The sequence below is a fragment of the Rattus norvegicus genome, chromosome X (genome assembly GCF_021556685.1).
Source record: "Rattus norvegicus strain SHRSP/BbbUtx chromosome X, alternate assembly SHRSP_T2T, whole genome shotgun sequence".
Lineage (NCBI taxonomy): Eukaryota > Metazoa > Chordata > Mammalia > Rodentia > Muridae > Rattus > Rattus norvegicus.
In genome coordinates this window covers 16569280-16583679 of record NC_141554.1, presented here as the reverse complement: position 1 = coordinate 16583679, position 14400 = coordinate 16569280, and the positions used below count along the sequence as shown (strand labels likewise).

At 39.0% G+C, this 14400-nt stretch overlaps 1 protein-coding gene across 2 annotated transcripts in view; it reads right to left on the bottom strand.

Annotated features, from left to right (window-relative positions):
- The window catches only part of Med14 (mediator complex subunit 14), a 91115-nt gene that overhangs the window by 49288 nt on the left and 27427 nt on the right, over positions 1 to 14400 (bottom strand). For both annotated transcript variants that reach the window (XM_087600013.1, NM_001191727.2), the window contains 2 exon segments: positions 7332 to 7457; positions 3046 to 3124 (listed from right to left, as the gene is read on the bottom strand). In XM_087600013.1, the coding sequence (XP_087456139.1) occupies positions 3046 to 3124; positions 7332 to 7457 (205 nt within the window).

Sequence of the window (14400 nt, the reverse complement as noted above, 5' to 3'; positions counted from 1 at the left end):
ACTGAAAAACATACATACATGGAACAGTATATGGACTCAACTGGCCATATTTAGGAATATGAATGTATATACATAGACATCTGTACATACAATAACAATTAGTGAAAAAGGAGGCCAGAATTTGAAGAGCAGGGATGGGTAAATGGGAGGGTTTGGAGGGACTTACAGTATAGTCTCAAAAATAAAATAAAAAATAATCTAAAGTGTTCATACAACTGAACAAGCAAGCACAAAACACTTTATTTCTGTCATCACTATAGATGGCAGCCCCACTTTTTATAAAAAGTATGTATAAAGCATTAACTGCCCTCTTCCCTCCTTTTTAGGTCAGACACAGGATTTTACTTTGATGAGTTTGCTGTAGTACTCATCCCAGTGCTTATATGTGACCATCCTTGTGACTAGGATGAAATGTAGGTAACTAAAGAGAAAGAGATAAGCACCCATTCAGACTCACTGATGCCCAATGAGCTAAGGGACTTTCACGCCAATGTAGCAGTGCCAAAGTGGCCAAATACTGAGAGATACTTGCTCCATTTATCAAACTGTAGGTCAGTTTGGAAAGCCGTACTCTAGCGCACACAACATGTGCTACAAATGGTATGCTAGCCATGTGCATTGAAACTGTGCCAGAATATATTACATCTTAAAAGTAGTGGGCCAGCTTCCCCAAAAGTGAAATAGGAAGTGGGGGGAGTCCTTGGGGTTTGTTCAGTTTTTATGAGACATGCTCTAACCATGCAGCCTATTGGGCCTGCAACTCACTATATAGATCAGGCTGGCCTCAAACTCACAAATCCAGCCATCTCTCCCTCGAGTCCTAGAAAGCTTTTGTTTTTTAATCATTAAAACCTATCGTTAATCATGACTTTAAAGAATCAACTAGAAAAACTAAAGGTAAACTTTAAAAATGTATCCTTTGCTTCATTTGTGGCAAGTGTTGCAAATAAATGTTCATACCAACCAAAATCTTTTTGAGACTGTTATGTGTACTAATGTCATTAAAAGAAAACACATAAACAATTAACATACACATAATCCTAAGTTAAATCAGACCACCTACATAAGGTATAAGATAAGATCAAGTTCACCGTTATATTGAAAATCCTAAATCTGAGACCGGCCAAGTCCACAAAGCAAGTTCCAAGACAGCCAGGGCTAAGCAGAGAAACCCTGTCTTGCAAAACCAAATAAATATCAATATATACAGTAGCACTTTAAAGTCTATGTGGAAATATGCCTTTTCTCTTTTCTTTTTGTCCCTGGGACAAAGTCTTACTCTGTAGTCCATCTGCATCCCTATCTCACCCACTCGAGGGCTAGGACAAGAGCCTTGTACCCACATGCCCACCTTAATATCTCACCCTTGACTCTTTAATTCTGGACAAAAATAAATGTCTATGTGTACTTTACACTAACTTCCCATAAACATTCTGAATGAAAACTGTGCGGCTTCCATAATTATTTTCCTAGGGTATGTTTGTCTGATTTTCTTTATTGGAGTACATATAACTTCATGTCTGTTGACTAACGAAGTTGGGGTTTATATTTTATCTATGAGTATTTGGGGGGTTTGTTTAGTTTGGCTTGGTAATTTTGGGGATTAGGACCCCCAACTATATACCTCTGGCTGACCTAACAGTCACTATGGAGACCAGGCTGAACTCAGTCATCTTCCTACCTCTGCTAAGGAGTGGAATCAGAGGCATGTGCCACCATGCCCAGCTGTTTCTTTAAATAGAATCTGTTTTTGTTCCATAATACAAAAATACCCTGTAAACCAGATGCTCAATAGCATTAGCCATTAGGGCGAAGTATTCCAAGATTGCCCTGAGATACCTCCTTATACTAAAGACAATATTGAGCATTCATGCAAAAACTGAAACTCTCATATGTTGACTGAATGGCAAAGTGACAGGTACCTTGGAAAGAAGTTTGGGGATTTCTTTCAAAAGTCTAGCATAATTTTTACTCTCTATGTCAACAATTCCATGGACAAGTTTTGGCCACAGAAAATGAAAATTTAAGTTCACACAACAGCCAAGAAGCGGTAACACCTCCACTTACTGTAAACCCATTTATTATAGAAAAAAGAAAATGTGGTCTATCCATTCAGTAAAATATGATTAAAGCATAAGGAAAAAATACTGATATATGCTACAATATAACTCTTAAAAATACAAGTGGAAGAAGCCCATCAGATCATACAGCTTATGCTTCTGTTTGTATGAAAAATTATTAAAAAAAAACAAATTTAGAGAAATAGATTTGTGATTACCTCAGGCTAGCAATGATGATTAACTGTACATGGGCAATAGAAAGGTACTAAAAAAAATGTTGTACAACTAGACTGTTGAGACAGCTGTCAAACGTGGTAAAATTCCTACAAATTAATAAATCCTAGAAAGTACTTTAAAGATTCTGAGTTGGGCACGGTAGCACGTGTATATAATTCCATGAGGAAGGAGGATCAAGAGATCAAAACTTGTCTCAGTTACATAGAAATTCTGAGGTTCGCTTCTGTTGTGAGACCCTGTCACAAACAGAAATAAACGAGTAAGAGTTTGCCAGCAGTTGCCTTAGTGCTACCTCAGTGGAGCCAGAATGGTAATGAAAGCCCAGACAATTGTCTCTGGTCCTGTTCCAAGGGTAATTTTGAAACAGACTAAATGACAATGTTAGAGGAAAAAAGAACAGTATCTGCTGAGAGACCAATACCACAAAGCTTCTGAACTAGAACAAATAGGATTCTAGTAGAGGACATGGTACAAATACTCACTAAGAGTTTGTGAAGTGCCTGTTCTGGAGAAAATATGCTGAGGAAGGAAAGTTTAGTGTCATGTCCTTTTGACCAACATTGGATCTAGAGGGGAATCTGATATGAGGACAGCCATCTTGGATGTGTTCCAAGGCAACAAAGGTCCTCAGGTTTCATGTCACAAACTTTAAGGACAGTGACTGCTTAAGACTAATGATGGAGAAGAAAATAAATACTGTCAAGCTAAGTTTCCCTTTCCAGTCTTGAGCTAAATTAAGTAAGCTTACTTAAGTTGCTGAATCCAAGGGATGATCCGCTTCATGTCATCATTCAAAGACTTTTCCATGTCCTCCAGAGTGGCCTGATCTACAGAATAAAGAATTCATTCACTCACTGCTTAAAGACAAACAAAATCTTTATCTATGTAGCCAAACTTTAAACTTTTTTTAGGCAGAAAAGCATGTTGTGAGTGATAGAATAAAATAAATCCAACAGGAACCATCAATCAACTTGCTTTTCCTCCTTTCCATTTCACTGGCAAGAACAAGTATCAAATGCATAAATAGTTCTTTGCCTGTGTTTGATAAATTAAATAGCATTTCCAACTTATAAAGTACTTAAAATTCAGAAAACTACTAGACTTAGAATCTTAACTAAAGTAAAAAAAAAAATCACCGCCTATTAAAAAGTTGCTTTTAACAGCACACAAATATTCTCAAGCATAAACAAGATACGTTGTCCAAAAATGACTGACTTATTAAATGCCAGTCCAAATTTTTAATGGTGGTAGAAAATATTAGTAAGAAATACACTAAGGAAAAAAAGAAAGGCACAAAATGTTTTTAACTAACTAGATCAAAATCTAGCAAAAAGAAAAGAAGGGAAAAAACGGAGGGCACAAAATGTTTTTAACTAACTAGAATCTAAAAAAAAAAAAAGCCATTGCAGTTCTATCTCCCACAACTCACATTAGGTCCTCATCTCCACTGCAATGCGGTCCAAAGGCAGACTTTGTGAGGTAGCTAAGTTCAGAAGGGTTCTAAAGAAAAGAGCACCTCTACAGCAGTGGTTCTCAACCTATGAGTGGTGATCCCTATAGGGGGGTGTGAACGACCCCTTCACAGGGATCGCATATCAGATACCCTACATATCACATATCTACATTACAATTCATCACAGTAACAAAATCAGTTTATGAAGTAGCAATGAAAATAATTTAAAGTGGGGATAATCACAACCTGAGGAAATGCATTAAAGAGTCACAGCATGAAGGTTGAGAACCACTACTCTACAGGAATGGAAAGGAGAGTGTGTACCCCTTGTAAGGACATGGGCAGAAAGCCTAGGACTCAGGAGTGAAGCCCACACTAAAATGAACCCCATTCGTCATGTAACTTTAAAAACTCTAATGTTCTCTAATAGTAGCTGTTGGATTAGTATTTCTTTATTCTCTTCTGTGTAGTATCTGTTTCATGATCACAAGGCATTGGAATATGCTTTTAGCCAGAAAATTCTAGCCAATAAAGGTAGGTATTGCTTCCCAATGCCCCAGCATAGTAATGCCTGTGGTCCTTCCATATTATAGGATGATTTTACACGTCATGAGTGGGAAGTACAAGATTGCATGAAGCCTCCAATTCAGAAGACATTTCTACTTTCATTACTAGCATTTTCATTAAAAGGAAACACTAAATGCCTGCTCCTTTGAATAAAAAAAGAACCCCATTAACATTAGCTTATTATTCTGCAGCCCCCATAACAGTGAGGAAATACATTTCTACTGCATCTTGTTAGACCATCTTGACTTCCATGCAGAAAATCCTACTGTCGATCCTTTTCAATTTTTATGTGCTTATCTGAGTGTGTAGTATGAATTAGAGAAAATAGATAAAGAAAAGGCTTTGGGAAACAAAAGACATACAGGGATACAGGGGTGGAGGAGCTGGAGCTGGAGCAGGGACCATAAGCCCAACCTCCCAGCTGGGGATGTGTGCCATATACTGAACCCTCAGAGCCAGCTGACCTTTCACTCTACTCCCTCAGACTCTTTGGAAGTATCTCAGTGGAGGTTCCTTGTAGTCCACTTCTCTCCTGACTTGTGGAATAGAAACCTAAAAGTTATGTATGTTAAACATGTGATACACATGTGAGCATATCCATCCAAACTGGCTAGGCTAGTTTCCAGATTAATTATGATTGCCTGCTCTACTAAACAGAATACAGTATTCGGTAGGTGGTCAAGTACAAGAGAAAGGATCACTATGGTAATCCTTTTTCAGTGGGTCCCGAGTAGGAGCATTGGGAGTGGCAGGCATGAATCCAAAGTTGTGTTTGAATAACCCAGCTTATTTATGAACTTACACTCTGGCAGCTCATCAACAGCTAGGAATTTGTACCCAATATGTTGACTAATACACAGAACTTGAGGATTTTCAGTAGCTTTGATGGTGGAACTGGCTAGCTGTATTTGTCACTGCCCTGATGGAATGTCCAGACTGATCACAGCAAGAAGTCTAAGCTAGAAGTCTACTTACCTAGCTCTCCAGTTATTGCCCATACCGACTTGGAGCACTGTATGCCTTCATAATGAAAAACCAGGGCCTCTATACCATCCATTACAAAAACCTTGAGATTGAGTACTATACCAACCAACCTTAACCACCTTACTGGCCATCCATGCCTCCAATCACTGCCTTCCTTTGGGAGACATTTCATGGTGCCCTATCCCATATTGGCTTTCCTCTGTCCCAAAATGCCCATCATCTTGCTACTTCAGCCAACGAGATGGTCAGCCATGGCATGATAAATGCACAGTATTAACAGCATTAACAGTTATAACAGTATTAACTTGTTACATCACAGTGACATGGTTCCCAAAAATGTTAAAGCAGTCATTGCTGCCTCAAAACTGTACTATCCAGTTTGGCTGGGTTATTCACTAGCTTCAAGATTAGCATCCTTAGCAGCCGCTACTAAGGTAGCTTGTGGACCTAGCCAACATGCAATGAGCTATGGATGTCCGAACAAAATCACAGTCACTGCTGAGGCCCAGGCTTACTTGGATCAATCATGTCTGACCTGACAGATGCCAAATTTACCCTTGTCAACTGGTATATCAGGGAAGAGATGGAGAAAGGAAAGTTTTCTGAAGCCTGTGAAGACATGGCTACCCTAGAGAGCAAATAATGATGAGGAAAGGGTGAGTAGTAACCAGATGATGGAGTTTCCGTATTTCCTTGGGATTGTCTGCTGTTATATAGAACTATCTGTTGTATACTTGAGCAACAAATAAGTGATATTTCCATTTTAAATGATGTGGGCAGTTTAAAAACAAACCACTGTCACATGCCATTTACCTATCATAAATGTAATTCAAAGTCCTATTTTCCATGAGCTGCTAATATGTTTCAAAATTCTACCTTTCTAGCCAAGTAGGTATATGCCTTTAATCCCAGCCCAGAGCATAGATAGGGATAGTTCTTTGAATTCAAGGCCTGCCTGGACTACATAGCAAGTTCCAGGCCAGCCAAAGCTACATACCCTGTCTCAAAAACAATTTTAATAATAAAATTTAACTTACCTCTATAGCTGCATAATAGAATAAAAAATTCCTTAATCAGTTTCTGTTGTTTAATACTAACTTCAAATAGACTATGTAAACCATATTCAGGAATATTCTTTGAGCAGTCATAGAAAACATTTTTGTTCCTAGTAAATATGTATCATTTGAGAATAGCCACACAATAAAGAACCAAGTTAGAAATCAAACTTTTTTTTGAGATAGGGTTTCTGTGTGTAGCCTTGGATGTCTCTGTAGACCAGGCTGGCCTCGAAAGAAATCCAATTTTAGGGCTGGGAATATAGTTCAGTTCATATACTTGACTAGAAATCAAACTTTCATTTCCACTGAGTTGAGTCCAGAGAAAATCCCTCTAGGGCTCCATATTTCAAGTCATTATAAAGACTTGTCATAAATATGGTCTCTAGTCACAAAGGATACTAGCAATTCCTAGTAGTCATTTCTATGTCAATTTATTAGTGATGAAAAAACTGAACTCCTAAACAGATAATCTAAAAACAAGACATTACTGTTATTTTTACATAATAAAAAAGTTTAACTTCTGATACCAAAAAAAAAAAAAATTTCAAATCAGACTTTAAAAAAAACGAGGTCAGAGGAAAGAGACGTCAGACAGTTCATCACTCCTTTCATACTTACTCAGTGCTGCACTCGCCACCTCTTTCTACACATTATTTTTATTTTGCTTTTCTTACAAAATTTTCCTTGGGCCAGAGATGGATTAGGGGTTAAGAGCAGTTGCTGCTATTGCAGAGAATACAGGTTCAATTCCCAGGACCAACAAGGTGAGTCACAGCCATCTGTAATTCCAGTTCCAGTCCAGGAGATCTGGTGTCCTCTTCTGACCTTAGTGCTAATGGCACTAAACACTCATGTGGTGTGCATGCATATATGCAAGCAGTATGCGTGCGTGTGCGCGCGCGCGCGCACACACACACACACACACACACACACACAAATACTTACATTGAATGACGACATTTAGTAACTTACCAAGTCCATAAAGCATCAATTGGAACATTCCAGAATGCAAATCTACAAAAATGTGTAGGCACTCCGAATTACCACAGGGCTCCAAGATGGGCACAATAAGAGCTGGAAGTGCAGTCTCTATGGAAGCTGAACAGTTAAGAATTAAAAATTATTTTTCTATATGAATATGTGCTCAAAATTATTTTTCAATAGTAGAAACACGAGGAAGTCTGAATGTAAAAGACAGAATTTTATAAAGTTTGGAACTGGATCACAATGTCAATTACTAGCAGCTGAAAGGAAGAATGGCATTTTCTAGTTGATACACAAAACACACACACATATATAGAAAGGATAAAAAAGACAGGAAAAAAACCTGAAATTCCATTAAAAAGGAGTTACTTTATCTAGTAAAAGTCCAATCCCAGGAGTTAACTGAGTTCCTTCCATTCAGTAGGTCAGGTTTAAGTCAATGTTTATAAATTTTTTCCACCCACCACCCTTTTTTGGTTTGGTTTTAGTTTGAGACAGGGTTTTACTCTGTAGCCTGGCAAGCCTTGAACTCACACAGATCCACCTGTCTCCATTTCCCAAGACTCTGCTCCCAAACATGAAAGGAGTGAGTCCCCACTGCCCACCTGAGATTTTCTTAATTAGCTGAAAAATATCAGGAAAAACATATTTTAGAACACAAATTTATATCCCAAAAAGATTTTCAATCCAATTTTTATTTTAAAAACAACAGGTGTTTTTTTTTTCCTGACATCAAGAGCTCATGGTTTTTAAGAAGCACTTAAGAACTCTTTTGTACTATTACATGGGACTTTTTCTTTTAATTTTTAAGTCCTAGCTGAGGTAAGAACGAAGCAAACTGCTACAGTCAAACCTCTAAAGCTGATAATCAATCTAAGAGTGTGGTGGTACTTGCACCAGGCCCCACCGACTCGTCCTTTAATACTTCAAATAGGCAAACTCAAAGCACTAAAAACCACGCCAGGGCTCAGAGTGGTGAGGCCTACAAAAGGAAAGTCCTCTGGCCTCAAACAAATAAAAAATGTCATCTGTGCCCACACAACTTTGAACACGCCCCAGTGTCATCTTGCAGACCGGGCAGGGCCAGGCCTGCTTATGGCATGGTGGGAAAAACACATTATTGCATTCACATTTGTTTTAAGACAGGCTCTAACTGTGTAGCCACTCACTATGGAAGCCTGGCTGGCCTCCATCTCAGCAATCCTCCTGCTTCAGCTTCCCAAGTGAAGGTATTAGAAGCATGAACCACTGTAGAGGAATTTTAATTTTAATTCAGAACATGGCTGCTCTGGCAAGAGATCACACCCAAAAACCTTCTTGTCTGTGTAATCTGGCTGAAGTATAGACATGTCTTAATCTGAGAAGACAGAGTCAAACATCTCTGAGTTCAAGACCAGCATGGTATAGAGTAAGCTTCAGGTAAAGAAAAGCTTAGGTCCAGGCATGTACACATCTTTAATCCCAATACTCAGGAGACAGGCATGCAGATCTTAGTTCTTTCTAGTCAGTCCTGTTCAGTTTGTGGAATTCAAAGGTGGAAAGCTTTACAGACACAGGTTTGCAAGCAGAACAACAGTTAAAGATAGAATGAGCCAAACAATGAAAAGGAGCCAGAAGATTAGAAAAGATTGCTAGAGTTAGTTTTAGGCTAAGCAGAGCAATTCAGTAAGAAGCAGAAAGAAGCTAAGTTTGAGTCAGTCAGCTTGGAGAGGAGTTTTGAATCAGAACAGCTGAATTGAACCAGCTAGCCAGAGTTCAGAAAGAGCTAGAGAGGATGACTTTATTCAGCAATGAGTCTCAGTGGCTGAAAACATTCTAGGCCTGGATTAGATTGTATGGAGGCTAGAAGCTTCCAGGACTAGGCCATAAGTTAGCAGATTGAGACAGTGAATAAAAGATACTTTTACAAGTCACCATTTGTGAATCACAGAATTGGTCCATTACCTCTTATAAATTTACAATATTTAAAATGCCATAGGTACTATCTATGCAAACAAAATGTAATGTAAATTTTTAAGGTAAAAAACTGAAGGAGACTAAAAAAAATTTTTTTTTTTTTTTGGAGCTGGGGACCGAACCCAGGGCCTTGTGCTTGCTAGGCAAGCGCTCTACCACTGAGCTAAATCCCCAACCTCGAGACTAAAAATTTTTGATACAGTATTTTATAATTCAACACCAGTGCAACAAATGAGATTAAACTAATAGTGTCTTGAAAACAGTACATTATGCAGTAGAATAGAAAGTATTTACAATTTTGAAGCAGGGTTGCTGACTCTGCGTTTATGTGGCTTTGGAGCCTTAAACATGCTAAGCCCATACTCAATTACTGAGTCCCATCACCTGATAGGGGTTACTAATTTTTAAAACATTTCTATACAGTTATAATTTGTAATGGGGTACAAAACAATGCATTCTTTAAATCAAAATCATTTTTAAACAATAAAGTACAACTGTCAATTGGGATAACAATTATAATTATCAAAACTGAATGATCTCTTGAGGTTGGGGATTTAGCTCAGTGGTAGAGCACTTGCCTAGCAAGCGCAAGGCTCTGGGTTCGGTCCCCAGTTCTGAAAAAAAGAAAAAGAAAAAAAACCTGAATGATCTCATATAAACATGCATCACAAGATATATATCCAAAAGAAAATAATGTCTATACATATATTTGAATATATCCTATAGCCACCAACATCTACTTTTGGCAGGTTTGTTTGGTTAGTTGGTTTTGTTTTTTGAGAAAATGAAGAGAAATAAGAAATTAAGCATGATGAAAAGGTTATTTGTAGTAGATTGCTTCCACCTGACAATGCCAAACCAGGCCTAGTGGGTGGAGACTCCCAGACTCAGACACCACTGAGAACTGGCCATATCACATCTCTCCACCTTGCACTATTTAGTCTTCTCTACACCTGGCTGCCCTTGAGGTAACTACTCTGGGGAAACTACGTGCTTCAAATCCCGGCAGCTATGCCGTCCATCCCCTAGGCCTTTCTTGAAATATTCTAATCTCTAAATCACTCACTTCAGGCCATTCCAGTTAGAAATTTGGATAAATTCAACAGCTTGAGAGCAACAGCACTAACAGATTCAAAGAATGGGCTCCAGTTCTATAGGCCAGGCACATAACACCTTTAATCCCAGTGCTGACTTGGAGGCAGAGCCAAGATGATCTCTGAGTTCCATGGTAGCCATGGCTAAATAGTGAGACTTTCTCAAACCAAACCAAGAACGACTTATACCCTAACAAAGTAGACTAGCAGACCCTTCTCCCTTGTAGAAAAGCACTGATACTTGAGGGACCAATCGCAAAAGGAAGCTCCTTCCTCATTTCCAAATCATAGTCCCTATAACACTATTTCAAACACCTAGGACATTAGGAACAACTGCTTAAAGCAACTGAGGTAGCACATGTTCCAACTGGAACTAGAGATCTAGAAAGAACATATGCTAACAACGGCTTCCAATTACAGTTGGAGAGTGGAGCTAAAAGCACATATCTGTTTGAGAGTATGCACCTGAATTCAAGGCCTTCTGGTTCAGGTAGAGACACGACTACAATATACATGTAAGAGAAATTCTGAGAACTTAAATCGGTGCACCAAACTACCACTACCAGTTACACTTTACCCCTAACCAGGTGTGGTGGTATACACTTTTAAACTGGAAGCAGAGGTGGACAGAGCTCTGTTTGAGGGTATCCTCAAATTACTACATAAATTACTACACAGTGATTTCCAAGCCAACCAGGTCTACTTAAGGAGACCCTGATTTCAAATATAAGAGCTCACATTTGGTTTCACATAAGCTAACCAGTGTACTTGAAGATAATCTTGAATTCCTAACCCACTACCCTCTACTTCTAAGTCTCTACCTACCAGTGCTAACATTACAGGCCAATGTAACGTATGCTATGTGGTAATGAGGTTGAACTCAGTTTTTATGGATGCTAGGCAACCACTTTACCAACTGAGCTGCATAGTTGGCCCTAGAGACCGCTTTGAAAATAACATCCTCTGGGCAATCATTCTGACAGTTTTTACTAAGCTTTGTTTACTGATAATATAAACCAGAGTAAACAAAAGCCTATCAAAACACCACAAATCTTCATTTTCTGCAGCTCTGACAACAGAATTTTAGAATCTTCCCATTTTGTAAAATTAGAAATAAGAAATAGATTGCAAAATGCTTGGCCAGGTGTAGTGAGTGACACAGGCCTTTAATCTCAGCACTCACGAGGCCAAGGCAAGCAGATCTCTGTCCAGGCCAACCTGGTCTACAAAGTGAAATCCAGGACAGCCAGAGCTACATTGCAAACCCCTGATTCCGTGGAGGGAAAAAAGATTGTAGAATGCTTAGAGTTTTCCTTGAGAAGAACTATTACTGGTACAACTTGCCTATCTTCTTCAACACCTGATTCTATACACAAAAATTAACTCATAATGATTCAGAGCTAAATATTAACGTTTAAAGACAGTAGTGTATGTTTTCAGGATCTCAGGATTTTAACACATGGATTCTTTTTTTTTTTTTTTTCCCGGAGCTGGGGACCGAACCCAGGGCCTTGCGATTGCTAGGCAAGCGCTCTACCACTGAGCTAAATCCCCAACCCTTTTTTTTTATTTTAAAGATTTATTTCTTTATTTATTATAAAGGAATACACTATAGCTGTCTTCAGACACACCAGAAGAGGGCACCAGATCTCATTACAGATGGTTGTGAGCCACCATGTGGTTGCTGGGATTTGAACTCAGGACCTCTGGAAGAGCAGTCAGTGCTCTTAACCACTGAGCCATTTCTCCAGCCCGGATTCTTAAGTTCAACACAAGAAGTATAAACATAAAAGTTTACACTGAGTGCCATTTAAAGTAAAATAAAGCTGAGCATAGTGGTATACACTTATAATCTCAGAACTGGGATGGTAAAGGCAGAAGGGCTGCCTCAAGTCCGAGGCCTGCCTGATGGACACAAAGTAACAGGTCAACCGGGGCACATTGGGAGAGCCTATCTCAAAAAGAAGTCAGGCATGGTGCTATACACCTTTAGTCCTAGCAGTTGAAAACTTTGGAAAATGGAAGTAGAAGAAGCAAGAGTTTGAGCCATTTTCAACTACATAGCAAGTTTGAGGCCAACCTAAACCACATGACACCCTAATGGAGGGAGGCCAGGAAGAAATCAGTAGCAGAAATACCATTAATAAAGTTACCAAGGGTGGAAAAAAATTCTTGCAAATCATAATGTATGAAAAGGGACTTACATACAAAATATAAAAAGAAACTCTTACAATTCATTAATAAGAAAAAATAAATGAAATTATAAAATAGACCAAGGATCTGAACAGACAGTTTTTGCCAAAGATAAATGAAAAGATGCCCAATATAGAACAGACAAGTTAAGAATATGGAGACAGCAGAACCCTTACACACTGCTGGTGAGGATGTGCAGTGCTCAGTATGAAAAAAGGTTAAACAGAGTGGCCAGATCGCTCAAAGGCATATATACAAGTGTACATCCACATGAAAATGTGGACAAATGTTCACAGCTATATTCACAATAGTCGAAAATTAAAAATAACCACAGAGAATGGTATAGATAACAAAATTATTAAAAACATGCTATAACATGGATAGACCTCAAAAACAATACACAAAAGAACACTCATTACATGATTCATGTATATGAAATGTTTATACAGATAAATATATATATAGCAGATGAGTAGCTGTAAGGAGCTAGAGAGAGGTAAATAGAGAATGACCACTAGTGGGTATAACTGTTTCTTTGGAGGATGACTGAAATATTCTAAAATTGAACTGTCAAATTTACTAAAAGTCCCATTAAGTGTACATGAATATTTCAACAATATTGCTAAGAAAAACCTGGGGGATTATTGCCCTTTCTAGTTCCTATGAGTTTCAATTATACCTTCTAATCCACTTTTATTTTGACAGATGAAAGGGGTTAGCTTCTTATAATTACTATTAGTGAACACTGACAATTAACACACACTTGGAGAAAGAAAATCAACCAATACATGCACCGCAGTTCTTGACTGCCCATCTTTCTTCCCTAAGGCCTGCATTTGCATTTTTTGCTAAGCTTCCCTTTTCCTAGTTCTGGGAGATATTAGGACTCCCTGGTGAGGAGGGTCTGGGAGGGACAAGACCCAAAAACTGAAGCCTCATCCAAAAGGTAGGCCAGGAAGTCCTGATAATGACTGGAGACTCTACATTCTCCGCTGGGGATTTGGTAAGAGAATGACTCCATCTGTGTTGATGAGTCAGAAGTGGAGACGAGATCCGTTTTCTCACTCATGTCTAGAAGGGCTGTGACTGGGTGCCACTCTGAGAAAAGGCCTACTATATAAAGCACAAACTATTCTGGAACAATCACAAGTCAAGGGACCTGGGGAAGCAACATGCTAGAGCCCCTGGAGGAAAGCCAGATGTGGCCATGCTGAGTTCAGGCAACAGGAAGCTTGGGCGTTGAAGGGTCTGGTGGTCCATGATAAGAATAGACCCCATTCATCTTACAGCCCCTGAGCCCAAGATCAGCAGGCAGCCCAACCTCTGGAGCCACCTGTCAGCTGCACGGTTCTCTGCTGCTGGGACTGAACTCTGAAGCTCAGGTCCAGTGGAGTTCTCTCAATTTTTGCAGCCTCCTCCCTCCCAAAGGGTGTTTAATGCTGTACTCAAAGCACTGAGATACATAGTCTTCCAGGACAGATGTCAGTGCTTTGCTTTGACTCCCCAATGCAATCAACTGGGGAGTCTCTGGAGTATGGGACAACCTGCATAGACCACAGGCTGCAAATCTAAGAGGTTTCTGGTATGCAAAGAAGGGAAGCTCCTAAAATGAAGACAGCTCTGTTGGACATCTGACACTTAACTGGTCCAGGCTCAGCGCCCTCCTAATAGGAAAAAAAAGAAACTCCAACTTCAATTGCGTACCCTTCCTATGTGGAAGACTCTAAGTACACAGAAAAAATACTGACACTTATTTAGTTTTTTTTCCCTCTTGACTACCAACCGGTAGTCATTTTATTATAATTTCAGTATTA